The sequence below is a fragment of the Maylandia zebra genome, linkage group LG15, assembly GCF_041146795.1.
Source record: "Maylandia zebra isolate NMK-2024a linkage group LG15, Mzebra_GT3a, whole genome shotgun sequence".
NCBI classification, from domain to species: domain Eukaryota; kingdom Metazoa; phylum Chordata; class Actinopteri; order Cichliformes; family Cichlidae; genus Maylandia; species Maylandia zebra.
In genome coordinates, this window is record NC_135181.1 from 34,851,307 (window position 1) to 34,879,261 (window position 27,955).

General features: G+C 40.0%; 3 protein-coding genes across 15 annotated transcripts in view; 1 reads left to right on the forward strand and 2 right to left on the reverse strand.

Annotated features, from left to right (window-relative positions):
- Nucleotides 1-4,077, forward strand: part of LOC101486556 (3',5'-cyclic-AMP phosphodiesterase 4C) — a 107,782-nt gene extending 103,705 nt beyond the window's left edge. For all 11 annotated transcript variants that reach the window (XM_004564807.6, XM_076874335.1, XM_004564809.6 and 8 more), the window contains one exon: nt 559-4,077. In XM_004564807.6, the coding sequence (XP_004564864.3) occupies nt 559-1,128 (570 nt within the window). In that variant the 3' untranslated portion in view covers nt 1,129-4,077. The remainder of the gene's footprint in view (nt 1-558) is intronic.
- A 5-nt stretch (nt 4,078-4,082) lies between these two features.
- On the reverse strand, nt 4,083-8,614 carry LOC101486260 (gamma-interferon-inducible lysosomal thiol reductase). The gene is made up of 7 exons (XM_004564805.6): nt 8,354-8,614; nt 7,365-7,553; nt 7,207-7,278; nt 7,030-7,122; nt 6,435-6,587; nt 5,920-5,988; nt 4,083-5,833 (listed from the first exon to the last, which is right to left on the reverse strand). Exons 1-7 carry the CDS (start codon nt 8,492-8,494, stop codon nt 5,774-5,776), a joined length of 777 nt encoding a protein of 258 aa, XP_004564862.2. The 5' UTR covers nt 8,495-8,614; the 3' UTR covers nt 4,083-5,773.
- A 3,646-nt stretch (nt 8,615-12,260) lies between these two features.
- LOC101463777 (phosphatidylinositol 3-kinase regulatory subunit gamma) lies at nt 12,261-27,937 on the reverse strand. Of its 3 annotated transcripts, none has more exons than XM_004564817.3 (12): nt 27,355-27,937; nt 23,508-24,257; nt 20,921-21,061; nt 20,703-20,808; nt 20,471-20,569; nt 19,635-19,815; nt 19,339-19,461; nt 19,114-19,256; nt 18,834-19,010; nt 17,718-17,789; nt 17,334-17,495; nt 12,261-17,249 (listed from the first exon to the last, which is right to left on the reverse strand). In XM_004564817.3, the coding sequence occupies exons 2-12, from the start codon at nt 23,758-23,760 to the stop codon at nt 17,060-17,062; spliced, it is 1,647 nt and encodes a 548-aa protein (XP_004564874.1). In that variant the 5' UTR covers nt 23,761-24,257; nt 27,355-27,937; the 3' UTR covers nt 12,261-17,059. The 3 variants fall into 3 exon arrangements, with proteins under 3 accessions (XP_004564874.1, XP_004564872.1, XP_004564873.1); XM_004564815.3 differs by having other exon boundaries at nt 19,339-19,464; XM_004564816.3 differs by having other exon boundaries at nt 19,339-19,464; nt 27,351-27,937.
- Nucleotides 27,938-27,955: the final 18 nt, after the last annotated feature.

The following is a 27,955-nucleotide window of genomic DNA, read 5'->3' on the forward strand; positions in this document are numbered from 1 at the left end:
TGAAAATGAGAGAAAGTGCCACAGTGAATATCTGTAAAACACAATGGAGGCTCTTGTCAGCATTGATGGAATTATGACCACAGAAAAGTAAAGTTAGATTTTGATCCATCATGCAGCACCATCTGGAAAGTGTCTAAATGGCACCGGTTTTCTTTTTGAGCATGACAAAGATCCCAAACACACTGCCAATGCAGTAAAAGCACACCTGGATAAAAAAAAACACATAATCGAACACTATCAGTCATGGATTAGCCTCCAACATTACTGAAACAGCAAGCAATCCTCACTGATTGTTCAGCTGTTTCTGCCTCATATACTTCATTTCTATGTATATTTATATTTCTATAAATTGCTGCACATATTTCCCATTTTTCTGGGAAAAATATTTAAAAAATGAGGAGTGGCTCAAGACTTTTGCACAGTTTGTTATTTTTCCTATGTGTCCTGAAACCACCTCTCCAGTATTTACTCTGCAAATGTGATCCTGTTTGTCCTTTATGTATCGTACTCCTGTCACGTTTGCTGTTGTAATATTGTTAACATTACTATCATAACCAGGTGAGCTTCATTGACTTCATTGTGCACCCGCTGTGGGAGACCTGGGCCGACTTAGTGCACCCCGACGCTCAGGACATCCTGGACACACTGGAGGACAACAGGGAGTGGTACCAGAGCATGATCCCCCGCAGCCCCTCGCCTTCCACCCCAGAAGAGCACCAGGCTGAGGTGGGACCAGCAGCTTTGGGAGCAGGCGCACCCATTCCTTCTGGAGGAGGAGGAGGGGACAAGTTCCAGTTTGAATTAACTCTGGAGGAAGAGGAGGAAGAAGAGGAGGAGGCAGATTCTGACCTTGAGAGCCCCATAGAGAATGAGTCTCAGTCTGCTGCGGAGAGGCACCGAGACTCCTCCTCCCCATCTCTTTCCCCAGACCCCCGCAGCAGCAGCAGCAGCGGCAGGTACCGTCCCCCTTCGCCTCACCCATCTCGGACCTTGAACCTGGCTGCCATGTCGGTGCGGAGCCCCAGCCCTCAAAGAGCGCCAGTCTCCCCAGGGCGGGAAGGTGCTGACACGGACAGAGAACTGAGCCAGGAGGGCGACGGAGTGGCCTGCCTGCGTTTGGGCACATAATGACCAGCACAACCTGCCCTGCCTGAGAGACACGGGTGCTGGATGTATGTCGATGGAGGCAGGGCAAGCCTTTACCAATAATGTCTGTAAAATCACCACAGTCCCTTTACACTGGAGACACCCACTCTGGAGAACAGAGGAATGTTCCCCCTCTGTTTTAGGTTTCGTTTTTCAGCAGGGAGAATAGTTTTTGCCTATCTTTGGGTGCCTGATAGGCCATCCTGGTTTGTTATAGCTTCAGTTTGGAGAGTCCCAGACAGAAACAAAGAAAACGAAACTGCTGCGTTTATTCTGGGAAGAAGAACGAAGCTGAGGCCTGTTCTCTAACAAGAGGTAACAAGGTAAAGGAAATGTCTTCCTTCAAAATAACTGTGACATTTGAACGCGAGCAGCGAATGAGGACCGCAGTGGTGTGACAGGGTCTTGGAAATTATTTTGCACCATAATTTCAGTTTAAGGTATAAAATTATTGAGTCCTCGTTGGATTAAGTGAGTCTGATTTCTTTAAGAATGATGTGAGAGATGAATCATTTTACCAAATACGGGATGTAAATGAGAAAAATCGGTGGACCTTAACCTCAGGGTATGAAGAGAAACATAAATCTAATGTAGCACAGATGTACTGGGTACCCCCTAACCTGACCACCACCCCAAACAGTCTTTCCAGTTTGATTTACCTCCAAGCTGGACAAATGAGACTTTAACCCATGGTGTGTCTCTACATTTAATCAAAACCCTTTAATATACAATTTGGCAACTTACATACTTAAACCAGCTTGTAGCACCACAGAAACTGAACACTGAAGAAGACTTTACCCCAGTCTCACCTGTTGATACTATAAGACACCACCTGTATAATTAGTTTAAGCTTTATTTTATTTTGTACCTGTAGTGACTTTTAATGATGTCATTGTTCTGTTTTGATTTTCAACCTGTTCCTTGTTGTACATTAGCTGATCTCGTCTGTGGTTAAGTGCTTAAAAAGCATTTGTTTTGTTCGGTTTTTTAAATCAGGGTGCCTCCAGTCCGCAGTAGCACTTTACTGTCTCGGCCATTTCAGCTCTTCTGTTCAGTCACAAAAAAAGGGCTTCACCCACTGTAGGCCTGCTGATCACAAAAACACAGTACAAAGCATTTGACTAAAGGTACTAGAAGGCAGGGCGGGAAACTAACCAGCTTTCACAAACTAGCGTCTCAACAAAGGATTTGATGGCGTGCAACAATAATAAAGTTCCTATTCATCTACCGGTCAGATAATATTGGAATTCTAGGACTGCATCTGTTTGTTTTGAGACAGTCCAAAGGTGTGCAAACTCCAACAACTGTAGGTGAAATATAAAACTCAGCCTCCCACCTCAGACCCAAACTGAATCCGATTCTGAATATTTGTTCTTATAAAAGAATAATGCTGGCAAAAACCTTCTTTTTTAAATAATCAGCAAACAATGAACCACTGCTATAACAAAGTATTGTGTGGCATCTGTTCTATAGATGTTCCATAGATGCACATGCTCCCTAATTATAATTTAGTCCGTTTTCATTCAATCTTATTTCTACCATCCTGATGAAAATGTGTCCAACAAAGAAACTGTTGATTTTTTAAAGGCTCCCACATGTTTGTTGGGAAACACTATTCATGCAGTCACATTATTTCTGTCTGTACTGCTACAATTAAAATCAGCAGCTCCAGCTACTACTGTTTTGAAGCTCTGTGAACTTCTATGCTCATTCAAATGTTTTGTTTTGTTTTTAAAACCAACATTTGTGTAGTTGTTTTTGTGGTTATATTTTATTAAAGTGCTTATAAGAGATTAGAGAGATTATTGAGGAGATCTGTGCTTATGTCCAGGGAAATTTAAGATTTACTGCTTGTTTCTTGTAAAAGTAACAAGTAATCTACTATATTACTTCTGTAACACGTGTATTCATCATGTCTTTCAGATCAGATAGAATTCCCAAAACTCTGCGAGCATCCTGTTAACTTCCCTCCAAGGAAGCCACTTGGATGTTTGACAAACTATCAGTGTGTGCATTTATAATGGCTGATAGATGGAAATTTAAAAGCTTCAGCCATGCTATAAGTCTAGATGTTGAGGGCACCTGAGCCATCAACCATCTGATCTGAACAGAGCGGGGAAGACAAACCAGCAGCATAGTTCATCACAGGCTTTGACACCTGTTTGATTAAATCATACTTGAGCTCAGAGCACTTTATAAAAGAGGCCCTTGCTGTTGATTTTGTTTTTGTAGGTATTTTAGAAAATGTAAAAAATGCCAGCCTTATCCTTTAATGGTAAAATGTTGTTTCGACACACAAACCTTCAAACCTCAGTCAACAGTAAAACATGTTTACACATCTGAACTAAAGATGCTGCTTCTAAATTGTTTTATTTTCCATAAAAAACCCAACGAGGATCTTTGAATTCTAAAATCCCAGCGGTGTGTTTTCCTACCCTGCCGACAGATACCGATGTAGAGATCAGAGAGAGCTCAGGTGGCAGAAACAAGTCACCTGTAGTTCATCCTAAACAGACTGTGCTCCATCAGCTCTTATTTAGTAGATAGTGCTCGACTGGGATAAATGTGTGCCACAAGTGTTGACAACACACAAACACCTGCCAGCCTACAATGCTGTACATTTTTACACTAGAGATTTTAACCTGATGATTGTATCAAAGTCATTAACTTTATAGTGTTAGTTTTTACAAATGATACATGTTAACAGTATTTAAGGCAAACAATTCAATAGATTTTGTGCAGCTTTGGATCCGTCTGTTCAGTTCTTTCCTAATCAGATAGCTGAGACTCGAGGATGTGTGTATTTTCATGTGTTTCATGACTTTGTCTTTCTGTACCAAGTACACATTCAGCCTAGAACAGTGTTTGTCGCCGTCACTGAGGTAGAAAGACCGGGAAGTAAGCAAGCACTACGCAACATACGATGCACTTCCCAGTAGAAAACACTAGTCCAACAGTATTTCATTATTTCAGCTAGTAAGCTTTATTGATCAGCCTTACGTGGTTTATAAACGTTTTGAGCCTTGTGCTAAAGGACCACTGTGATGATTTCGAAATGCTGATCCTCAGACTGTTGTTCCATTCACTTTTCCGTGGAGAAAGAGGAAAGTGGGAAAACTGTTGCCAGACTTACATTTTTTTGAGAACGTTTACAAAGTGCCCAAAAGAAGATTTTTTTCAAAGGCTCCAGATTTAAAGACAGTTTAGAGGTCTAATAAAATAATTGTGAGTAGATATGTCATATTAAAAGTGTCTCCTATTAAACCGTTCACATTGCAATCAGAGCAGTTCAGTTTTTACAGTAATTTTTACTCATTAGCATATTTAGATATCAGTATCCAGCTGACCACAGATGCCTTCGTATGACAAAAGTGTCTGCATTTGGCTAGTTTTATAATTATCTAGAGTGTAACAGGCTGAATGTAAGCCAGTGAACCTCAAAGCCTTTGAGCATCACCCGGAAGAGTAAACATTTTCAAAACACTGCATTTAAACGTGTTTTTTTTTGTTACATCATCAAAAAACATGTATCGTGTCAAAAGTTGGTTTGTCAGCCATTCGTCAAGATCCTTTGGTTTTGATCCAGTCAAACAGCTTTCTATGAGGAGAAAACCTATTTTAGTTACATTTTTGCATAGTGTAGCAATGTTCACATGACTACATTATCAAAGAGCACAAACAAAGAGCAAAAACAATGGTTTTACACCCAAAAGAAGTTTATATTTGTACTACATTTAATTAAGGAATAATCGTCCAAAAATGTAAAAATACATTCAAAAATTTGGCTTCTGAGATCAAACTGATTTTTCTCAGATGTGGCACAAATAATGTGTTTCCAGTTAGTCATCATTTTCTCTTATTGTAACACAAAAATGAACAAATTAAAAGCTCATATTTTTATCCTGTGTGATAGTTTTAGTAGATATACAGCAACAGTTTTCTGACAGCAGGTGTAATTTGCTCAGCACTGAACAGTCTGAGGAGTTACAGCAGGTTAAACTCAGCACCGTGGCTCTTTGCAGGAAGACGTCAGTGCCATACAGCGCCATCTGTGTCGGTGAGCGGGAGCGTTCCCGCTTCTACACAGAGACAGTGTTGCACTGACACCGCCTCCACCCATGTCCATGCAGTCTTGTTCTTTCAGCCTCTGTGTCGTGCAAACTTCTATAGAGATATTTATTCTTCAGATGTGTCTGTCGATACAAAGTACTGTAACGTAGGATGTCTGATTTTATGTTCTGGAGCCTAAAAATCAAGTATACTTCACAAGTATGTATCCACCTGCCACTCCGATGTTTTTGTCAGAGAAATTAAATCTATTTTTGTTTCGCATTTTAAGCCAAAAGAGTCTCGGGAGTTCAGGGTGTTTTAAGTGGAAAATGCCAATAAATTATATGGAAATTTTTATCCTGTGTTTGGCTGCATTTGTTATTATAAACCATATTTGAATTAAAAGACAACTTAGTTATCTGCTCTGTTACACAAGAAAGTTATAATACTCTATATGCTTACGTTTTCATAGTATTAACGACAACACTGAAACAAACTAAACATTAGTATGGCTAATTTAACGTGTCACATTTGGCTGTTTGCCTGTAGCACTGACATATAACTTTATTTTTCATGTTCAGCAGAAGCTTCTGTCGAGCCGGACCGGAGCTCCAGCGCAGGCTGGAGGTTTCACCCCCTGTAGAAGCAGAAACATGCACAAAAAGTCAGACGCTAGAGTTGTGTTTGAATCAAAGCACTTCATTCACAAATACATCTACTCACCTTGTAGAGATGACAAACCAGTTGGAAAAGGGACAACATTGCTTTGTCTTCATTCTCTTCTGTGTATTCCTGTAATAAGGACAGCACTTAGTCCCAGCATTTCCTTCTGTAAACCCCACCAAAGGTATTAAATTCGCTTGGAATATTTGATTATCTAAGTTTTCCTTTTTAAACTTTGAACCCAAATTATGAATTTTAAACTTACAACTCTGTCCACAGTAATAATTTCAGCCTTGTCATATCAGTTATGAGTTTAAGCAGCTGATAGGGACTACATGATTTTTATACTTTTAAAAGAAAAAAAATTAAGATCTTTTCACTTCAGCTCTTACAGATTTGGTGTATTCTGAACAACTGTAGAAACTAGAAGTGCAGAAAGATGCACAAGCCTTGTCTGAAAACATGAGTTAGTTCATATTCTCTGCAGCTCAGAATTAATTTCAAATTCTAGCTTTTTAAAATGAGAAGCAGATAGACCTCTCAGTATGTTAAACAAATCTCAGCTTGCGTTTTACCCCATTGAAGGTGATCCAGGGCACATGTGTGTGTGCAGGGTTCAGGGCTCTGGTCATAAGAGCGTTGGCACGCATCAGCTGGTATCCCAGATCTCCTTTGACACACGAGTCAACTCTGGACCAGGGCACAGAGGGAGCATACAGCCGGAGACACTGAGAAAAGAAAAAGAAAACAAACAGAAAAAGCAGAAGGGCAATGACATAGCGAATGTGATGTCCCCTATCGGTCCGTTCAGAATTTGAGCCGAGCATTTGTGATTGCCATTTCTGCTTTTTGATGTCAGGAGCTGTTACAATCCTCAGTTACAGAGTAGGCCGTCCTTTTCTCCTTTCATTTGTTGTTTTTATTTAATCAGCATCAGAGTAAACATCACACTGTATACAATTAGAATTGAAACCAGGGATTGAGACCATAAACTCATCAAGAAACAAGTTTTCCCGAGGACGTGAATCAGGTTAGCAGGGGGGTTATTTTCTTGATGGCCTGTGCTGGCTCCTCAGGACCATGAGCTCAGCTATCACAGTAACAGTTGTGATCACTGGAAATGAAAACGACCCTTATATCAAATAAACATTTTTTTCTGAAGTTACTCACAGACTGTGCAGCGCTCAGAACATCTGCAGATGACTCCATGCAGTAGATGATGTGAAATGCAAGAGAGTGTTCGGTTAAATGGAGGATGCAGGCCTGAGGAAGAGATCAATCAGTCTAGAAGACCCAGCAGAAAAAAAACAAAACAAAAAACACATGCAAAGTTTAAGCTGTTCAAACCTCGATCATGTTTCCTCTGCATTCAGGCTCTCCGTGCTGACAGGTGAAGGGAGAGTTTGCTGAGCGACGCTCCTACAAGAGAAACAAAGCCTAGGTTTATTCAGGTGAAACATTTGTTTTGTATGCTGCATGCATCAACAGAGGAAGGACTGATGGACCTTAGCATTCCCATAGGGCACCAGTGTGACAGCCATGATGTCCTGCAGCATTGTCCAGGTAGGGAAAAGCTGCTGAGTGATAAATTCTCTGCAGTCTGGACACAGACTCTCATAGTACAGTGTGACAGATACTCCAGGGACAGCCTGGTTTGGCCTGGTAGCATTAACCTCCATACACTGTTTCTCCACCTACAAAACAGAGTTGATGTCATCCCATTTCAGTAAGAAGACAAATAAAAAGTGTTTTTCATAACTTACATGATTTACATTTACAGAAAACACTTTTCTGAAGCTCATCAAACACGCTCACATACAAGTTCAGTGCTGAAGAACATTTCCATGACATGCACAAGGATTAATTTTTAAAAAGTAACAAATGTGACTTGAACCATTTTGCAAAGTTTAAAACACAATCATTGGAAAACTGAAAATAGCTCTTCGGAGCATTTTCTACATTATTGAAATAAAGAGGAAGGACAGATTAAAATTAATAAAAGACACAAAGCTCAAAATGGTCTAAGGAAGCGACACTGCACATTCATCTCCTCCTCCAGACTCTGTTTTCTCTAAACTGATTAGGTGTTTGCATGATTTGACCTCAAGCTGCTCTGTCAGTCACATGAACAACCTCTGGTGTTGAATTTCTGAGGCATGACTCTTATTAATGTCCAGACCAAGGAAACTTTCAACTCCACAAAAACTGTCCTCTATACGACAGTGATGAATGATACCATTTGGGTGCACAATAGCAATATTAAACTTTTCCTCTTGTTTTCCTGCTAGTCCTTTGCTTTAAAGTGTTTACATTAAGAAGACGCTTTCATACTGAGAGGACCATTTTACATTCTACTGAGTAAAAGCACACGAATAACGTATAAAAATGGAATAAACTTCTTAAATCTCGTTCAGCTGTGCTTACTTGTGCCTAGCCTATACTAAACAAAATTACTAGTAGGAGCATAGATGACCCCCAGTGTGGTCAGACTTACCCTGCACTCTATCGCTATTTCCAGGGACCTACACCACTGGGAGGGAGGGTAGCGACAGGCCGGTTTGGGATGACACATCCCGAAACCGCTCCGTTCAATATAGACGAGCAAAAGCACAGCCAGGATTCCCGAGAGCTTCATGTTGGCATCTGCAAAGGAATCCACACAAATCTGAGAAAGTAGGACGGAGAATATCGAAGATGCTCCTCACTGGAACCGCCCAATCAGCTGATTGACTACAGGTGTGAATGCTGCCTTCAGTAATCCTCGGACATCACCGTTTCTGGCTCCGGAGTATAAGGGAGTAACAAAATAATGATCTGAAAATGCTGACAGTTTGATAGGATTTAATATATATTAGTATTTACTTTTAAAAAATCCAGCTTTAACTAGTTAGCCACTAAACTAAAATTGAAAAAAGAAACGCAGAGCAAGCGTTGACGTTTTTTTTTTTTTTTCTTCTTTTCTTTGCAGAAACAGCTAATGAAAGATGAAAGGCGGCATCTTGCGCCATCTTCGATTTTGGCCTTGGATTTTGATGTTATTAATTGGTAATGTGTAAAATTCTATGAACTGTTTATGGGCAGATCCACTGTTTGCCTTTTTAAATTCTCACCAATTGCACGAACACAATTTTGAAGCTAACCGTTAGCATCTCTGTGGCTATAAACGAGAAAGTCTGCTATTTTTGCTCTTACTGAGATCAAAGGGTGGCTAACGTTTGCGTTGAAGAGTAAGGCACACCACTGAATCTGTACTGCATTGGAACTTACTAAGAAGCTAAAAGGTGAAGAGAGTTCAAGAGCAGATAAGTAAGACGGTTGCTCATTGTCCATCCATCCATCCATCCATCCATCCATCCATCTTCATCCGCTTTGTCCGAGGCCGGGTCGCGGGGGCAGCAGCCTAAGCAGAGAGGCCCAGACCTCCCTCTCCCCAGCCACCTCCTCCAGCTTATCCGGGGGAATACCAAGGCGTTCCCAGGCCAGCCGAGAGATATAATCTCTCCAGCGTGTCCTGGGTCTGCCCCGGGGCCTCCTCCCGGTGGGACATGCCTGGAACACCTCACCCAGGAGGCGCCCAGGGGGCATCCTTGTCAGATGCCCGAACCACCTCAGCTGGCTCCTTTCGATGTGGAGCAGCAGCTGCTCTACTCTGAGCCCCTCCCGGATGGCCGAACTTCTCACCCTATCTCTAAGGGAGAGGCCAGCCACCCTTCGGAGGAAGCTCATTTCTGCCGCTTGTATCCGCGATCTTGTTCTTTCGGTCACTACCCACAGCTCGTGGCCATAGGTGAGGGTAGGGACGTAGATCGACCGGTAAATTGAGAGCTTCGCTTTTACACTCAGCTCCCTCTTCACCACGACGGACCGGTGCAGCGTCCGCATTACTGCAGCTGCAGCCCCAATCCGTCTGTCGATCTCCGGCTCCCTTCTCCCATCACTCGCGAACAAGACCCCGAGATACTTGAACTCCTCCACTTGGGGCAGGAACTCATCCCCGACCCGGAGTGGGCACTCCACCCTTTTCCGGCTGAGAACCATGGCCTCAGATTTGGAGGTGCTGATCCTCATTCCCGCTGCTTCACACTCGGCTGCGAACCGTTCCAGTGCGAGCTGGAGGCCCCCACCCGATGAAGCCAACAGAACCACATCATCTGCAAAAATCAGAGATGAGATTCTGAGGCCACCAAAGCGAAAGCCCTCCGCCACTTGGCTGCGCCTAGAAATCCTGTCCATAAAAATTATGAACAGAACCGGAGACAAAGGGCAGCCCTGGCTGCTCATTGTCTCTGTCAATAATTGGCGTTCATGGTGTGACTCATTGACACATGATTATGTAATTCACAGGGACCAAAAGCTTTTGTATGCATAATGTCATACGTGCAGTGCCTTGCAAACCCCTTTCACATTTAAAAATCTTAATTCAAATGATAACAGTGTTGAAACTGAATATGGGCTGTTGCTGGATGTTGACACGTACTGTAACATGCTTTTGACGTGCTCTCACTGGATCTGTAGGGGAGACCGGGGATAGTTGTAACATTTTTGACATTTCTGTCTGTAAATTGAAGCTCTTTTAAGGTAGTGGATTCAAAATGTAATTCAAAGTATTTACATGTCTCTGCTATTAAATAGTGCAGCTATTTTCTCTGCAGCACAATTACCCATTGCATGGTATGGTCTCAAACACAAAGAGTGAAATGTTACAATTAACCCCATAGTCTGGGTTAGTTGTAACACATCCTGGGGTAAAATGTAACACAATGAAATAAGGGTACTAACAAAACATTAACATGTAATCTTTGTTTATTCAACACATGAATGCACTTTCATCCATTTATGTAGCTGTGTGTGTGTGACAGAATGCAGAAATCTAACTTTGAACATATTCCAACCCCCCAAAAAAGACAAATTATGGAATTTTCTGCAACTGAATATTTCCTTAATTTTGGTTGGTCTTCCTTGAGTTTGGCCTCATTGGCTCAGTGGGCATTATAACCTACAACTCTTGCACCAATTTTGAACATAACAATGAAGCTGAAAAAATGTAGTTGTTCACCAGCATCGCAATTCCATTACTTTTTATCATGGCTTACCTTGGTGTGGTTTGCTTCAGAAAGATGAGGAAATCTGTTTCTTGCACCCATCCTGATTTATTTCCACTACCAGTACTTCCTACTGGTCCATCTCTGACACAGTGGTCTGCATAATGTATGTGTGGGAACACAAACAGTGGAGGAATTGTGTTGCCAATGGCATTAACCACATATACAAAAGCGACCAGTGAACCTCTCTCTGTTGATGTCGTTGCCCCAACTTGTTTAACCCTTGTGTGGTGTTCGTATTTTTGTTACTCAGCCAGTGTTCATGGGTCTGGTGGACCCGCTAGAGTTTTGGCTTTCCAAATTAACACTATCAAACAATTTTATGTTAAATTACTCAACAGATGTTTACTTCATCCCAATTACAAGACATATGAACAGCAAACATGGTTAATTTTTTCCCTTTACCTTTGTTAGATCACATTTATGAATTAATGTGCTTCTCGTTTTTCTTTTATATAAAATGTTATAAATAAATCAGTTATAATCAAGTGGAGTGAGTGGAAAGACACAACACATTTACACGTGAAAAAATAATTAATTGTTTAATTTTTCTTTTGAAAAAAACTGAACACGGGTCTCACAGACCCGAACACCATACAAGGGTTAATATAAGTTAAAGTAATAGTGTGGTAACATCTGCATTATTGTTACAACTAACCCAGACTGTTGCTGTTACAACTGACCCAGACTCCTATAGCCATGAACTCGCTAACATTACAGCCAACGGCTAAAACATTAGCACTAAAGACCTACACAGAATATATCCCCATAGACATACAAATAACATAATTCAAGTTTGATGAGTTTAACTGCAAAGCAGATAATGCTATTACAAATTGAAATAAAGTAGAAAAATTTACTTTTTGGCATACAAATTACTTTTTTTCATGTTAAATTGTCTGTGTTTGACAAAATGTGCTGATTTTTCACATGTGATAGCAGAACTGAATTGGGCATGCACAGGATGAGTCACATCATTTGAAACTTAGCCCTGATTGGAGAAATTGGAAGTGTTACAACTGACCCACGTTACAACTATCCCCGGTCTCCCCTACTGTTAACAAAAACAAACAACAAAAAATAAACAAATATAATAATAAAGTCCACTTTGACCAGAATATAAATAAGATAAAATGATAAAGTACTCTAGCTTGTATGACAGCAGTCTAATGGCTAATAATCTGTAAGCCGTTACAGATCGGTGACCTAGCCTACATTAGCTGCTGTTTTGTGACGCCATCTAGAGAGATCCAACAAGGTGCTGAAATGATGGCATTAAATAATACTCCAAACAACCCGTGAAGCTATAATCTTTTATTTGGGATCTGAAAGTGCATACATGAACAGTACAGTTCTGAAGTTGGTAAAATTGGGGTTTACATTAAAAAAAAAAAAAAAAAAAAAAAGGAGAAGAAGTTTAATACCACTTTTCTTCTATAACTCCTCAAAGGACGCACAAGCTGATTCTGATTCAAGACAACAAGCTGAATGTTATTGCATAATCAATACAGTAAATAAACAGTTACAATAACAGTATTTTCTCACAGCAGTAGTCGTACAACTAATGCAGCTAAATCCTTTAGATCAGATACAAAAAAAGAACAAGTGTATACAGACACAATGAAAAGATAAAAATGAAAGATACAGAAACATAATTTTAACAAATACGATAATGCATGTGAGCCAGAGACAGAGGCATCGGATCAAATGCACAGCTCATCGTGAGAAAGAAAACAGATATATATTCTATACTAAGTAGTTCCACATCACGTGACCTGCTAGATCTCATCAGGTTACGGCATGAAAGAAAGGGCAACAGCCAAGAGATTGGGTGAATACAAATATCTCACCAGCCTCCTTCCACCTAATCCATCCCCACATTCCACCTCCAACTGACATACTTACTAACCTCCATCATAATACTGTACCTGAACACATGCCACACCATCTTTCTTGCCCTACATAACTAATACCTCAACATAACTGTTTCTGCTGTTACTTTCCCATAAACTAATTACGGTAGACCGATTTTCACTTTCATGCCACAAATCTGTGGTATCTAGCATAAATGCCAACAAACATTTGGAGGTTCCTGAAGGGAAAAAACAAATATTACTGGTACTAAACCTCCTTAATATGATTCGCACATACAAATTCAAGGACTACACAGTTCTAAAGGTCAAACGCTAAATGGCAATCATTTGTTTCTTTTATTTAGTTATAAACCTCAGCAGGCTGGTTAAAGAGCCTATCTTTGATAATTAACATCTGTGTATTTGTAACATATGTGAATATTTGTTAAATTTCTGTAGCCATTGTGTATATTTCTATTCATATACAGCAGCAGATACAACATGGTAGTGGTTGTATCATTAGGTAGCAGATCATGATGACACTTCATGATCCCCTGCAGGGATCATTTCACCATCTCTATTTTGTTTTTGTTTGCACAGTGATAAAACATTAAGATACACGAAGAGACAGAAAAAGACCGAATTGTGCAAATGCTAATTAGAAAGAGGCATGACTTTGCTGAAGTACAAATCCTGTTAAGTGGTCAGCTCAATGAAGATGCCACCAACTGAAGATAAATATATATATATATATATATATTAAAAATCAGTGCTACTATGCATCAATCTCATGAGCAACTTGACCATATTTACAAATCCCACATGTCCACCTGCCTTAGTAACAGGGTGAAGACAGTCACAGCATCTCCACCTCAAATGTGGAGTTACGTGTGTGCAAATGCTATGCTTTAAACCTAAACTCCACAGAGCAGTGGTCTTTGTGCACATATAACCTGTGTAAATTGATTTCATATTTTAAATTCTTGCTACAAAATTTACCAATATAGCTAACACTTCATTTTTAGAAGAGATATATATATATATATATATATATATATATATATTGCAGTTATAGACTCTATTCAGTGTGCAAAAAATACAAAAAAGACGACAACGAGATAACGTGGCGGAGGACGGGCGCCTACATTTTGCTTTCACTCCTCTTCGCGCTGTCATGTGACGATTGTGGCGCACTCCGTCCGCGACCTGTGCAATGCAGCGATGGACAGTTTACTACTGTGCAACACTATTTCACAGACTGATGTGGTTACGAGCACGACAGACCACGGCCAACACGAAAACATTTCCATTTGCTTTGATAAAGAACTCGTCACAGTTTGACTAATACTGACAGGTGATCGAAAGAGACGCATTAAAGGAAAACTATAGCAATAAGTGCCTAGCACCATTAATGGAGGCTAAACAAAATTGATTTCATAGCTGCTGGTGTCATTCTAATACCAGAACTGGTATCAAAACAGTTTCCAGCCATAATATTCTGATTTAGTAATATGCATTATACCTTTTAAAACCTGTTACACAATAATAGCATGCAAAAATCAAACATATACACCTTTTCACTGCCACAAAGTAGGAACTTGACAGTTTCTCTCCCTTCGTGGCAATAAACAGTCTGACATTTAACTTCAAGTGTACATACGCAATGACAATCAAGAACGTGTGACCATAAAGAGAGAAGTGCATTTTAATGTGACCCGATGACACAAGAAAAAATATATACAGGTCACGATATGTAAAATTAACTCTTCATATCTTTATATATGTTTAATTGTTTCTTAATTCATGGGCAGACCAAGGTTTATTCACTGCTGTGTTCTCCTCTATAAAAATAGTTTAATCGATGATATCCACAAGCACCACTTCATCTCTGCTCAAAAATTGCACAATCAAAGAAGTCCCTGGGTTACAAACCTGCTACTTATCCAGGGATACACATACCTGGATAGATCTGAAATGTAAACAGTTTTAATTTTAAATGATACTTTTATCAATATAGACACAATTTTCTACCGTGTATATATCTCATTTACACTTAAGAGGAAAAAAAAACTTCTCAGGTATGGTCTGCTGGTGTGGTTCAAAAAACTAAAAATCATTACCTATCTAATTTAATTGTAACATACAGTTTTTGGTCCCCATAGTTGGAATCTTTACATTATTAGTTAATACCTAGCTAGCGAATATGCCTGCAAAATTCTAGCAGTAATGATAAAAATTGTTACAGCTGTTTGGTCAGTTGTAAGTCTCTATGTTATGTGCTAGGGGTGTTGATATAACCGAAATTTGTTAGTGGGTACCAATCCCCCTTATTTTTTTTTTTTATCATTCTCAATCCAAAAAAGTAGAAAATTTAAAATCTAAACTCAATATAAAGCCTTTAAAAAACGCCACAACACACACACTGCTTTCACAAACCAATCATACCTGCTTCTTTTTCCTTGTGTCTTTTGTTGACAGTTTGTAGCCACCAGGGTCATGGCTAAAATCATTAAAATCATTAACCTTTGTTTTGATAATCAGACGCCATGCATTTGGGGAAGTAGCAACTACCTTGTTATAAGATATTCAACTAGAGATTGGTTTGTCTATCTGTTTGGTTCATCAGACTGTTGTTGTCTGTTGGTTGGAAAGAAGCACTTAAAGGCACTATTCTACAGTTTGCTATGAACCTGGAAGTCCTGTAGTATAACCTTGTAAGGGCACCTCACATCAGACTTCTTAACTTTGTTTTTTATCCCATCTTCCTTCACTCTCCCCAACCAGTCACAGCAGATGGCCCCGCCCCTCCCTGAGCCTGGTTCTGCCGCTCGGTTTCTTCCTGTTAAAAGGGAGTTTTTCCTTCCCACTGTCACCAAAGTGCTTGCTCATAGGGAGTCATATGATTCTTGGGTTTTTCTCTGTATGTATTATTGTAGGATCTACCTTACAATATAAAGTGCCTTGAGGCGACTGTTGTTGTAATAAATAAAATAGAACTGAATTGAATTAACAAATCTCCTGGACTCCAACCAAAATCACTTCAAACCAAATGACTGTTAAATTTAGATTTCTCACTGAGCAGGTCCAAATCCTGTCAAATTCCTTACTGACCCTTATTAAGGTTAGTTTTCATAACTACAACTTAATGTAGTTTTGTAATGTCATGTTTGTGCCTAAGAAGCCTCAAATGTGACCAGATCAGTCACCATTAAAGCAGTTAGACTAGCCTTTCAACCTCTTGCTCCATTAGTTCTAACACCCCACACACTTACACCCAACACCTGGTATTTCAAAAACTTTTTGATCCAAATGTGCTGCTCCTTATCAGAAAATGAAAATATCAATATCATCTAAATGTGAAGTTGAACTGGAGAAGTCTTAAAATACAGGAATCCAATCCTCTGTGTGTATTCAGGCTATCTTATTTTGAAAGTGTTTGTGTGTTTGCTCTGGCCTTAAAATAACCATAGCCAGCAATGCAGGGTGGTTCTGTCCCATACTGGGCTTTTTTTCTGTTCATATTGTTGTTGCTTCACTGTTTCTATGCATTTGTTAGATGATTACGAAGCTTAAGAAATCAATTTAAGAAATGCACACTGGTTTGTTTATGTTCAAAGAAGTTAAAACAAGTGTGGTAGAGGTCAGGAGTGGCCAACTATAAATACAAAAACTTGATAGCGGTGAAGCTATTTTATATTTGGCTTCTTCATTAAAATAGTGCTTGTGCTTGCGTCTAGAAAAAAATACAGAAACTTGTGCTGGATTGTTTTAGCTTCAGGACTAAAGAATAATTGAAATCAACATTGCAATGACAAATTTTGTTATTTGTGTTTTCCTAAATATTTTGTGCCTTTGCTTTAGTTACTCTTTTAATGGAAGTGTTGTATTCAGAATCCAATTCACTGCACAGCTTTTTGCAACACTTTGGGGAAACTAGTAAGGCTGAATTCTGTACTAGGACAGTTTAGTTGAATATTTACTGCTGACTTCTGCAAAAGCTTCTGGCAAACTTTAGCTGGTGATGAAAAGTAAATTGGCTTTTTAAACACAGAAATTATAATAATAACAAAAGAGTAATAAAATGACTTTTGTTTGGCATAAAAGCAATGTTTAGATTATTATCCAATTTTAGCACTGAATATTTTAGTGCGGTGATGACACTAACCGGTATGCTGTTTTGAGCCTGGTAATAGTGTCTGTTCGGGTGTGTCCACAGTACTGTTACTGGGTGTGTGCTGGTGTGTCTCAGCTGGGCTGCTGGCTGAGAGCGGGCCAGGCCAGGGTTACATTCAGCTGCTGGTTGTGCTGGATCAAGGATGTGTGACGGTAGTGAAGGACGAGCTCTCTCAGTGATGAGTACAGGTTGTAGGGCTCAGCGAAGCCGTATCCCGTGGACGTCCTGTAAATTACACAGTGTTTCACTTCCCCGTCCACACTGTATGAGAGAGGAAACTGATTATTTGGTATCTACGGGATTTATCTACAGAGCATCCAAACATTAAGTACCTAAAACACTCACACGACAGAGCAGGCAAAGGAGCCTCTCCGAGTCTGGCTGTCTCTGATTAAGAATGTCCCATCTCTCTTCCCTCTCAGCAGCTCCTCCGCCTCCTTTCGTCTCATAGCACCAACGTACCAGCTCCTCTCCTCCTGGTGGGTATCATCTGCTAGGGTGTATGGGCTAGCCGGTGGAGAGGGAGCGGTATGATGATTTGAAGCAGTTGTGCTCAGTTTTGTTGAGTGTTGGTGTTAGTATCGATCATATGAACCAAAAATAGCAACATGGGTGGCATGATGAGCCACATATACAGTATGTGTGTTGTCAGTGAACATGCCTTTGTGACATTTTACTCCAAAAGATTTGACTAATGTGGCCACAGGCCAAGAGAAAAAGGATACTTACTCTTCTTCTTCACTCCTAATACCGAGCCAGTCATTTATCTGGCTCTGCCTGGTGCCTTGTTGAGTTAGCCAACTGAAACATGGACAAAAAACAGTTGGAGTGCTGTTACATGTATATCAGGGTAATTTCCAGGATTTCTAATTTTTTTTAAAGGAACACCAATGAGTAATCAGGCTATTTGATCAGAAAATCCAAATCAATACAGAGCAGTAAATTGGTGTAGAAAACATTAGCTATGATTTTCAGACTCACTGGCATCACTTTCGCCTAATACGGATGGTATTCATAAAAAGTGCCGCTGTAGAACATTGACTTTACTCTTTAAGTGTTCAGTCCCTTTACTTAAAGAAGGATTGCGACCACTGGTTAAGTAATAGTGCAAATCTTTAAGCATCAAAATATACTTAAAGTGCTAAAAGTATAAGCACTTATTACAAAGAAGCACACACTTTGTATTAGTGGATGATTATTGATTCACTAATGTCACTTTAAAGTTTAAAAAGGAGATTATTTCACCTATATGCTAGAAATCCAATCCAGATCAATGACATCGATCAAAGGGTTACACAGTAAAAAGAGAGATACAGTATTTACATGTTTGTTTGTTTTTTGTACTGCCCAGTAAATTAAGTACATTTACAGTTGTGCTTTAGGCTAACTATATTGATACTTGTTCAGGTTTACTTCGTGTGAAAGGGTAACAGTTGGCTAGAAAGACACGCACTACCAATCAGGCTTATGATAAAGCTCCATACCAAGCATAGTCGAGCTGCACAGCTGTGACAACATGGAGAATTTATTTTCTATGTTTATAACGCAGCTGTGTTATTGGTATGTGATGAAATGTAAGAATCAGATTGAGATACTCGTTTGACTGTGAAGTCACAACACGCATCTTCCAGTAGCTGTGACGCTGTGCAGGACACACTGTGTTTTGTCTTTCAGTCCTTGCTTCACTGACGCACTGATTGTAAAATCCAGCCCTGACACCAATGTTTAAAGTCATAGTTTGGCCCATGCTGATACCGATCTCTTGTTATTTTGGAAATTTTGGGACCTAAATTGGAACCACTGTACAACAACCCTAAACATGGGACAGTGAAGGGTTGAACTTACACCAGGTATTGATCTCTGAGCTTCCGGAGCTCCACAAGGTCAGGCTTCAGTTTGTTCATTTTCCTGTCGACCTCCATGTGAACCAGTGCCTTGTTCCTCAGTTCCTCCTCTAACTTCTTCTTGCTGCTGTGGATCTCTTCCACCCTCGACTGTAGTTCATCTGAATTGTTTTGAATTCTGAAAGTAAAAATGAAGGAATTACTCAACTAATCTAGCAACTATTATTAATTCAACTTGTTTTTAAACAAAAAGTGGAAAACCAGGTGCTTTGTGAACGTACTTCTCGGATTCTGTACTGCTGTCTAATGTGAGGAACATGTCGATGTATTCCTTGCTGTAGCGCTCTTGGGTTTCACATTCCTCCTCAAAGATCCGAATGATTTCGCTGAAAGCTTCAATGGCAGTTCGCTTGCTCTGCAGTTCCTAGGAAGAAGAGAAAACAAACCGTTTGTTTTTAAGTCTTTAAAGGAAAGCGCTCTGAAAAGAAAGGATTAAGATCATGTACCTGGGAGGTCAGATTCAGCTCCTCGAATAGGCGGTCATACTCTTTGCTTTTTTCTTTGTATTGATCCTGAAATATCCTTAGCTGTTCTCCAGCTGCATCAATGTCAGCTTCCATCACAACCTGCTGCTATATGCACAAAACGGTAAAAAAGGATTTAGTCTGGACATTAGCACGGCGGTTTGTTCCAATACCAGTAACAGACCATGTGGTAAAAGTCTTCAGTTGATTACGTCTTGTTGCGATGTTGTAATGTAAGAAAACAAAAGTTCACAGTTAAATTGCCCCAAAAAGTTTACCTGCTGGTTTCTGGATATTGGATAGAGTAACCGTGTATCCAGTTTAGAGTTGTACTGGGCCAGTGACTTCTTCTGGTAATACTGGATCAGATCCGCTACAGAGGAAAAAGCCAGTGGCTCAGAGAAGCCGTACTTGCCGCCATTATGGAAGATTTTAATTAGTCTGTTTGAAGCGTCTTTTCTGCAAAAGTCAAAGGATAGTTGTCCCATAAATAACATGGTACTTCTTGTCATTTTAGGCTAGCAAGTAGGGAGCTTTGTTCCCCATTGGAGCCTCTCCTGGTTCTGTTTAGTCACTCTCGCTTTTCCTGACAGGAGACTTTTAGATCTCTAAAATGTGTGTGTGTGTGTGTGTGTGTGTGTGTGTGTGTGTGTGTGTGTGTGTGTGTGTGTGTGTGTGTGTGTGTTCTTTCATCCAAATGTAAGATGGATGACTGGAAAAACACTCGTGAAACACATCTTGTGGGGACAGGGTGTTATGTTGCTGAACATTGGAGTCTACGCCAAACTCTAATCAACAAAGCTTTATATCTGAAACCTGGTCTGTCCCAATTCCGCTAAAATTAGAGCGAAACCACAAAACGTATAAAGTTACACTTTAAAACCAGTAAAACTAAACTTAGACTCCGAGACCAGGAAATAATAACTAACCTTTGACTACAATATATATATTTAATTTGGGGTTAACTTTGTTTTCACATACAGACTACTGATGACTGGTTGCAATGCAGCAATAAAACTTATAAAACCTAGTACAGTCTTTAACTAGTTGTGTTTGATACACTTTATGAAAGTGTATCCATATGCATACTTGTCACTAATCTTCTAGTAGTTACCTTAATGTCAGCGTGTATTCTCCTTTAATCCTACTGGAAGCATCTCGAACCAGGAATGTACCATCAGGAGTGTTTCTCATCATCTCGTTTACTTCCTCTCTGAACAAATCAAATGGACATGAAGGTTTCTGTTAATTATAACGGTCGGAGGAAGACAACGTCAATAAAATTAGATATGCTGTAACAGTGGTGTTGGCTGAAAGAAAGAAAAAGTGATAGAAATATAAAGTACCTTGAGATGTTGCCCCAGTACCACTCTGCTTCAAAAAGCTGGTGGTCATCAGCGCCGCAGTCACATTCTGCCATAGCTTTGTATATTTTGTTCTCTGGATATATTTCTGAATAGAAAAAAATGCAGTTACATTTTTAAGTAGGATAAAACATTTTACCTTAATTTGAAACAAAACTGCTAAGGAGTAAACAGTCCGTTGCAAATATATTGGAGCGCACCTCCTTCCTTGCTGCTGTTGGTTTTTCCTGGAAGAGACGTACCATCATTATGATCATGAGAGGAAAGGTCCTGCAAGAACGCTGCCAGGGTGTCGGACTGCGCCTCACTTTCACTTTGGCCCATTTCACTTTCCAAGAACTCTGAAACATCAACCGTAAAACAACCCAGCGTTACCCTCCCTGCCTGTTCACATCAGTCTGTATCTGGCGATCTGCGCTCTGCGGCCGTTCTGCACACACTGCCGTCCTCCTGACTAGCTGCTGAGAGGTTGATATCGTTGTGTAGCTTATTCTCGCACCACGTGGGAGACCGTGTCTAGACTAGTTCGCTGACAGGTGACAGTGTCTGACTGCCTAAAATACCAGAACTGGCACTCCTCGCTCAGGCACACTCGGCTAGACTCGTCGCTGCTTAGTGCCCGACCTCGCCTTGCCTCGCCTAACAAACAACAGCTGTCTACAGCGAGATGCAATGTTGGCCTGAAGATCCAGAGCTGATGCTCCACTGTGGCTGCTTGTGATTTTTACCCCGCCGTGTGTGGTTGTGTCAGTGTTACATTAGGATAGCAGGGAAACGTGAGACCCCGTCTGTCAGGCATATTCGGCAATCATTACATTTATGTGGGAATTCTTTGTGTTTCCCAGCATGTAAACACACACACACATGCAACACGAGCACTGAGTGCAATAAGAGGTGTGCTCTAAGCAGTTGACATAAATCGTCCCCTCACCACTTGTGAAGGCATGCCTGGAGATGCTTGAAATCGTTGCTCCAGAAAGAGCTGTGTGTTGGGGGAATCATACTTATACTGTTGTAAAATTAGAAAGGGTGTCAACTCATTAACCCAGGGTCTACACACAGTGAAGCTCTGTCAAAACTTGCCTTGTATAAAAACCTAATAAAAGCTGTTCAACTAAAAAAAAGCTGGATAGTAGATGGTAGATTCATTAACTTTAGGTTTCTTTGCTTTATTTTCCTCCTCAACGTGGTGTAGCTTGTAATGTTTAAAAAAAACTATAGCAATGGTGTTGTGTCATAGCGTGAAAAACTAAGCCCACCTTTACTGCTGCCATAGGAATTAAGAGGGTAATTGGCAGCTAGGTGCTGCTAATCAGATGCACTTGATTAAGTGATCATCAATGAGTGCGAGCGCCTCTATAAAAGCAGACGTTTTGATAGCTTGCTGGTTTGGCGCGTTCGAGTGTGTTGACGCAGTACCACAATCTTCTTAGGAGGAGACATCCCAGCAAATTCGCCCAAGGTCAGACTGCTCAGTGCTCGCAGAAAAGGCAAAAACACAAGTTTGTTTGGAAGGATTGCCAGGAGAATGCTTCTTCTCTTTACCTGATTCCAGTTAAAAGTCAACTGGTCTTCTGGGCTAAAAGTGCTGCTGGCTTTTTTACACTTCTGAAATGCATGTTTTGTTTTTTAAATAAAGGCACTGTAGCATTTCTGCACCTTTGAAGGTCCACTGACCTGGGTGTGCCAACTTCCCTAAACAACTGTGTGTAGAACTTGAAATACTATTTGTAGTATTTTTGGAGTTCAGCAGAAGCAAAACAGAGCACCATGTCACTCGGTCTTAGCGCATCGAAGGGTAAATTCTGCCATCTGCTGGTTCCTTTTTAAACCATTCCCTCATGTTTATAAGATTGGGGAAATCTGCAGTCAGCTGGGACTGAATAAGCGATTTGTATGAGTGATGAAACGTTTCTCCTACTGAAAACGCTATATCCAGATGAACAGAATCAACCTTTGGAGACATGCCCCACATGTTGCAAACTAATCTTAATATTTGGTTTGATAGTGTTTCAACAGCCTCCAAGCTTCCTTAAGATGAAAGTGTTTCAGCCTCTGTCCACTGGCTCCTAATAATTATCTTTTATTGTGTAATGTACCCATGAAAATATTTACAAGCTAATAAAAGTCCATATGTTTGGGTCAAACATAAGCACTTTTTAATCCCCAACTTTTTTCAGCATCTTTGAGCCCTCATAGCGTCAACATTAGCTAACCGCATGAAAGCCTCAGACCTGACAAAAATATTTAACCTGTCTGTCTTTGTTTGGTTGGTTTTTAAACTTTACATTTGTGTCATAGTTTCATTAGCGAAACTTAGCCAGTATAACCTATCACATAGAGTGATGGTTATACACATTGATACTCCGGTTGTTTAAGCTGTTTTCTGGACGTCTTCAAGCAACCTAAAGAAGTCCAGACGCTTTTCTTTGCAAGCTCCTTTGACTACGAGAAAACTTAATGTTGAAGATTTACCTTAAATGCACTTTTTTCACATAACAAAGTGGCCGGTCAACAGAAATGACAGTCCTCGTCTTCTATCCTTCGAGCCTCCTGATTCCTTCTGTGCCAAAATATTTTTTTAATTTGGTCATTTTCACAGAAGTGGTTTTGTTTGTTACCCCAAAAAGAAGAGAACCCAGCATGTCTGTTCTTTTTTGTTGTTGTCGTTTCTTGATCATTCTGTCATCTTTTTTGTATAATTGCTACATTCATAAAAAATTATATTACTGTCAAATTGATTTTTGACATTATAAAACATTTTTATGTTTTATGTTTTAATCTTACCTTGATCTGCTGGGTGAGACTCAGGCATGATAGCCATGGATATGTCTCCCTGCTGTCGTGATTGGTTAAACATTGATGACATCACCACAGGACATACTGAACCGGTCTCAGGATTATCCTCGATTTGGTTGGTGTTCTCATTTGTGACGACAGCCTCATCCCTGAGATGTAGCGATGCTAGTGATGACGTTGGGTAATCAGCTGGCTGAAGGTTGTCGTCCTCTGTGCTGTGCTGTAAATTCTGATCTGCCATTTTGAAAGCGCTAACTTAGTATTGTTGTTGTGCAGCTAGGTTTTATTGAGAAGGTGAAGCAGCAGGATGTCGGCCCCACAGTGTGGTTGATCACATACTATCAGCTTACAGTTATACTCATGGCTGAGAAGAGAGAGGGTGGCAGTGCAGAGTTCATGGCTGCCCAGTGTTGTGGAGGTAGAGCATGTTCCTCACCTTGAGTCTTGGTTTTAAGCATATCATATAGTAGATTGATGGCACTGCCAATAGATCCAGTTTTCACTTCCTTATAATCAGTGGAGTTTTCCTTATTCAGGTGCTCTTGTGCTCCGTCGCTGTTTGCTCAAAGGGGTTCATATCTGGGCGCAATGGAGAACAATCACACTCTACCGATATGAGTGCTTCTTATATACCTCAACACTAGTAGCTAAGCTGTAAACTGCTAAAGAACAGCAGGCTGAGGAAAAACTGCCCAATTTGTGCTTCGAGGACCCGTGCATCATCTCATCTCAGGAAACCTAAATTAGAAAAGGCACAAATTTTCAGTTATTCTGACCAAAATCCTTATACACATTACTTCATAACTATCCTGTAAGCTATACACCTGTATAGCTTACATTTTTTCTATGGATCGGTAAGAGGGAAACTTTCCAGATTTCCTGGGCCACTGTGCATTAAACTAAGAACTTGTTTCTGCAACCAACAGCAGTGCAACAACAAGTAATTTGTACTGTGCATGGCAGGGAAAGGAGACTTATTTAACTTTTTGTGAATGATCAAATTCAGATTTATTAACTGGATCTGGGACATCACCTCCCAGGTCACTGGGAGTCACTATGGCAGTGACACAGTGAATATCAAACAGACAGCCTTAGATGTTCATTGGAAGGTTTGCAGTTTTCAAATTTTGAGATTTGTACACATTTGCAGAAGATGCTTCAGTCAAAATCGTTGCTATCTTAAATTTGCTGCAGTATTTAGTTTTTGTGGGGTTTGTTTGCAGCCTTATATCTTTTTTTGTTTGTTTGTTTGTTTGTTTTTTGCTTGGTTTGTTTTCAAGAAATTCGTAAGAAGAAGGAATACTGTGACTAATTTTGCTCCGTCTCACACTTTCGTTGTCGCTTGCTCCGCTCTGCTCAGGTCGGGACAGCAAGCATCAAGGCTTTGGTGAGAGTAGCATTGCTTCAAATGTGGTGTGAGCAGGTAAAAAAATAAGCGTCGTCAATTATTTTACTGGTAAATGCAGTCAAAAGTGTGGCATTTACTGCAACTATTGGCAAAGCCAGTGGTTTTTGGACCTGTTATTAATACAACTGGCTGAATTTCACTGGCATGAAATGATATTTGGTAGCCTTTTGTCACTGCTAGACCTCTCAGTGTAAACACGTCCTGCACATCGTTGAGAGAAATTTGAGCTGTGTTTGGCAGTACTGCGAAACTGTGCTCTTAAAAAATGCCACTAATTCTTTTAACGTTAGGAAAAACCCATTACTTACATATGAAGTGTTCAGTGCGTCATCTGATGAGTCAGATGTACACATATCAGCTGTGAGGGCTTGAAATGTGATGCAGCATGTGAAAACCAGGCTAAATGTTCATCTCTAACATTTTTATGTGCAGATTTATCGTTTATTTTTTAACTCGCAGATGTTAACTTACAACATCTGTCCCTTGAATTATTGTATGTTAGAAACAATGTAAGTAGAAATACTCAATCTTAACACATTCATCAATAATGAAACTTCTGATTTAAAAAAATCCTCTAGGTTTACAAGAAAATGGTAAATTGACCACGAATCGCATAACATTATTTCCACAGACAAATCCTGAAAAGCTGCCTACATTACTGAGGGCAAATTCCCCAGGTTGACGTTTGGGGCTGTACTTGTTAGGACTTGGGTAAAAACGATGCGTTATTTGCAGATTTTTGCTGCGCATTCATTGAATGAAATGAATGCAAATGTAATGTATCAGTCAACACTAGTGTGTTTCTCTCATGCACAGAGACACATACACAGACCAGTGGAATCGAGAAAAGTAAGTCAAATCATAAATAACCATAAAATAAGGGGCAGAGGTCCCGTGGGGTTATAAAGTATATCTTGCATTTTTTAAAATTTATTAATTTTTTTCATTGTGATGAAGTATTTTGACTTGAAAAGCTCGTTAGACAATTGCAACAATTTCTGACACACTCGTTTTTACAGACATACTATCATATAAAAACACCAGCGTGTATTTTAAAAAATAGTTTTTAAAAAAATTTTATTGCTAAAATACAAGGCAGCGTGAAATCCTCAGCACTAAATGGTATCACCCTGAATTATTCAAGAGATACCTGGTGAGATTTAAAAATACATCCAATTAAAAAACATTAATATTATATCAAATATTCAACCATTTATGTAACAGATCTTCATATGTAAAAGTAGCTCATTTGTGAAAATACTGATAAGGCTGCCTACAGTTGTGTTCTTTTACAAGACCTTATTTAAGGGAACTAATGTGACAATACCACATAGTTGACCTCTTGTGTTTATCTTTGAATTAAGAATTGAATTTGTTTGCAAATGTGGCACATCGTGTTGTGATGAATAACGTCTTTGACAATGAAGAGATTGCAGTTGCTGTCATTGTACGCTGCAACTGAAAAACAAATCAGCTTCATTTAATTTATTATACTAACAAAACCTTAGTAGTTATGAATGTGGTAAAATGAGAAGAGTGATACTTCTCATTTGACCAGATTTTAAATATATATACTGATTTTTTGTTATGTCAAATTTAGTTTTTGAGATTACTTAGAACAGGGGAAAAAGCATATGTAGTTACTAAATTGTCAAATGTAATGTGTCCAAGTTATGCAACATTACAGACATTACAGATTTTCAGACCATTGAAAATGGCGTTTTACGCGGTACGCAACCATCATGGATTGATGTTCACCGTACATTTTGTCGATTTCCAGTTGAGATGAGATACTAAACATGATTTTGCCCAAACTTACAAAAGTGTCATTATTGCATCCAGCCAGTTTTGTCATGTTTTAATACTTTCCGGACCCAATCCATCTGGGATGGCACAGCTGTACCATAACCATTTTTTTGGTTTGCAAGTCAGAAAAATGTCCTATCTGAAAAACTAGCAATCTTTCAGTCGTGACCTTATCATTTACGCCACTTGAAACGCCACTGACAGTGGCCAGTTTGGTCTCACAAATATGAGAGACCAACTGCGACAGTTGGTAATCAGTCCAACGTCTCTCAGATAGTACTGGAGAAACTGATCATATGTTACCGGTTTGGTTTTGGTAGTTTTTTGGTTTTATTTTAATTTGGGGGAGGGGTCATTTTGCAGCTTAGCTTGTGTTTTTAGTGTCTTATCAATGAATGTTGAACCCCACAACAAAAACGAAACAGCTAATATACGCCATTTTTTTCTTCAACGCCTTCAAGCTTCTCATCCTGTACCAGAGCTTCGACAACGAAGAGACGTGAAGGCTAAACGTTAACAGAACTTTCAAAATGGCAGCTTCTGGTAGAACTAACGTCCAGAGAACCTGAAAAAATGAAAGATCATTATCAAACTTGGATGTACAGGAGAGTACGCACCTACCTGGGCTCAGACAGAAGGGACCGGGCGACATGGGAAACCAGCGTTTCATCGGTATCCACGAAGCAGCGAAGAGACGTGGCTGGACGCACACGTGGCTCAGATCAAACCAACCACTGTCCTCGGTCCTCACGCCATTCTCTGTCCCTCCATCCCCCTCCAACTCATCCTATCCCGTACAGCTTCTCCTCCTATGTCCTCCATCTTTTAAAGATCCTCTCCATTTGGTAGTTAATGGTCCCCTCTGAGTGCCATCTTTTTCCCACGCTGTCATTCCTCTGCGTTTTTCCTCTCCTCTTCACTAAAACATGTCCTCTTAAAAAATGAAGCCTTCTTGAGACATTCCCCCAGTTTGATTTTACTTTCACGTGCAGAGCGCAGGAAAAACTCCACTGATCAGTGGGGTGCAGTGAGGAAAGAGAGGGGGGGGAAAGTGTCTATAAAAATATAAACAAATATGAAAAGCCTAAATGTACAATGTACATTTCAGAGCTTATGCTGCTAACAGAAAAAGCAAAACTAAAAGAGCAGCACTGTAACTCTTTTGCACAGTTTGACAGCGCGGTGTGGCTGCACACTGGGGGGACAGAAGCATGAGAATGAG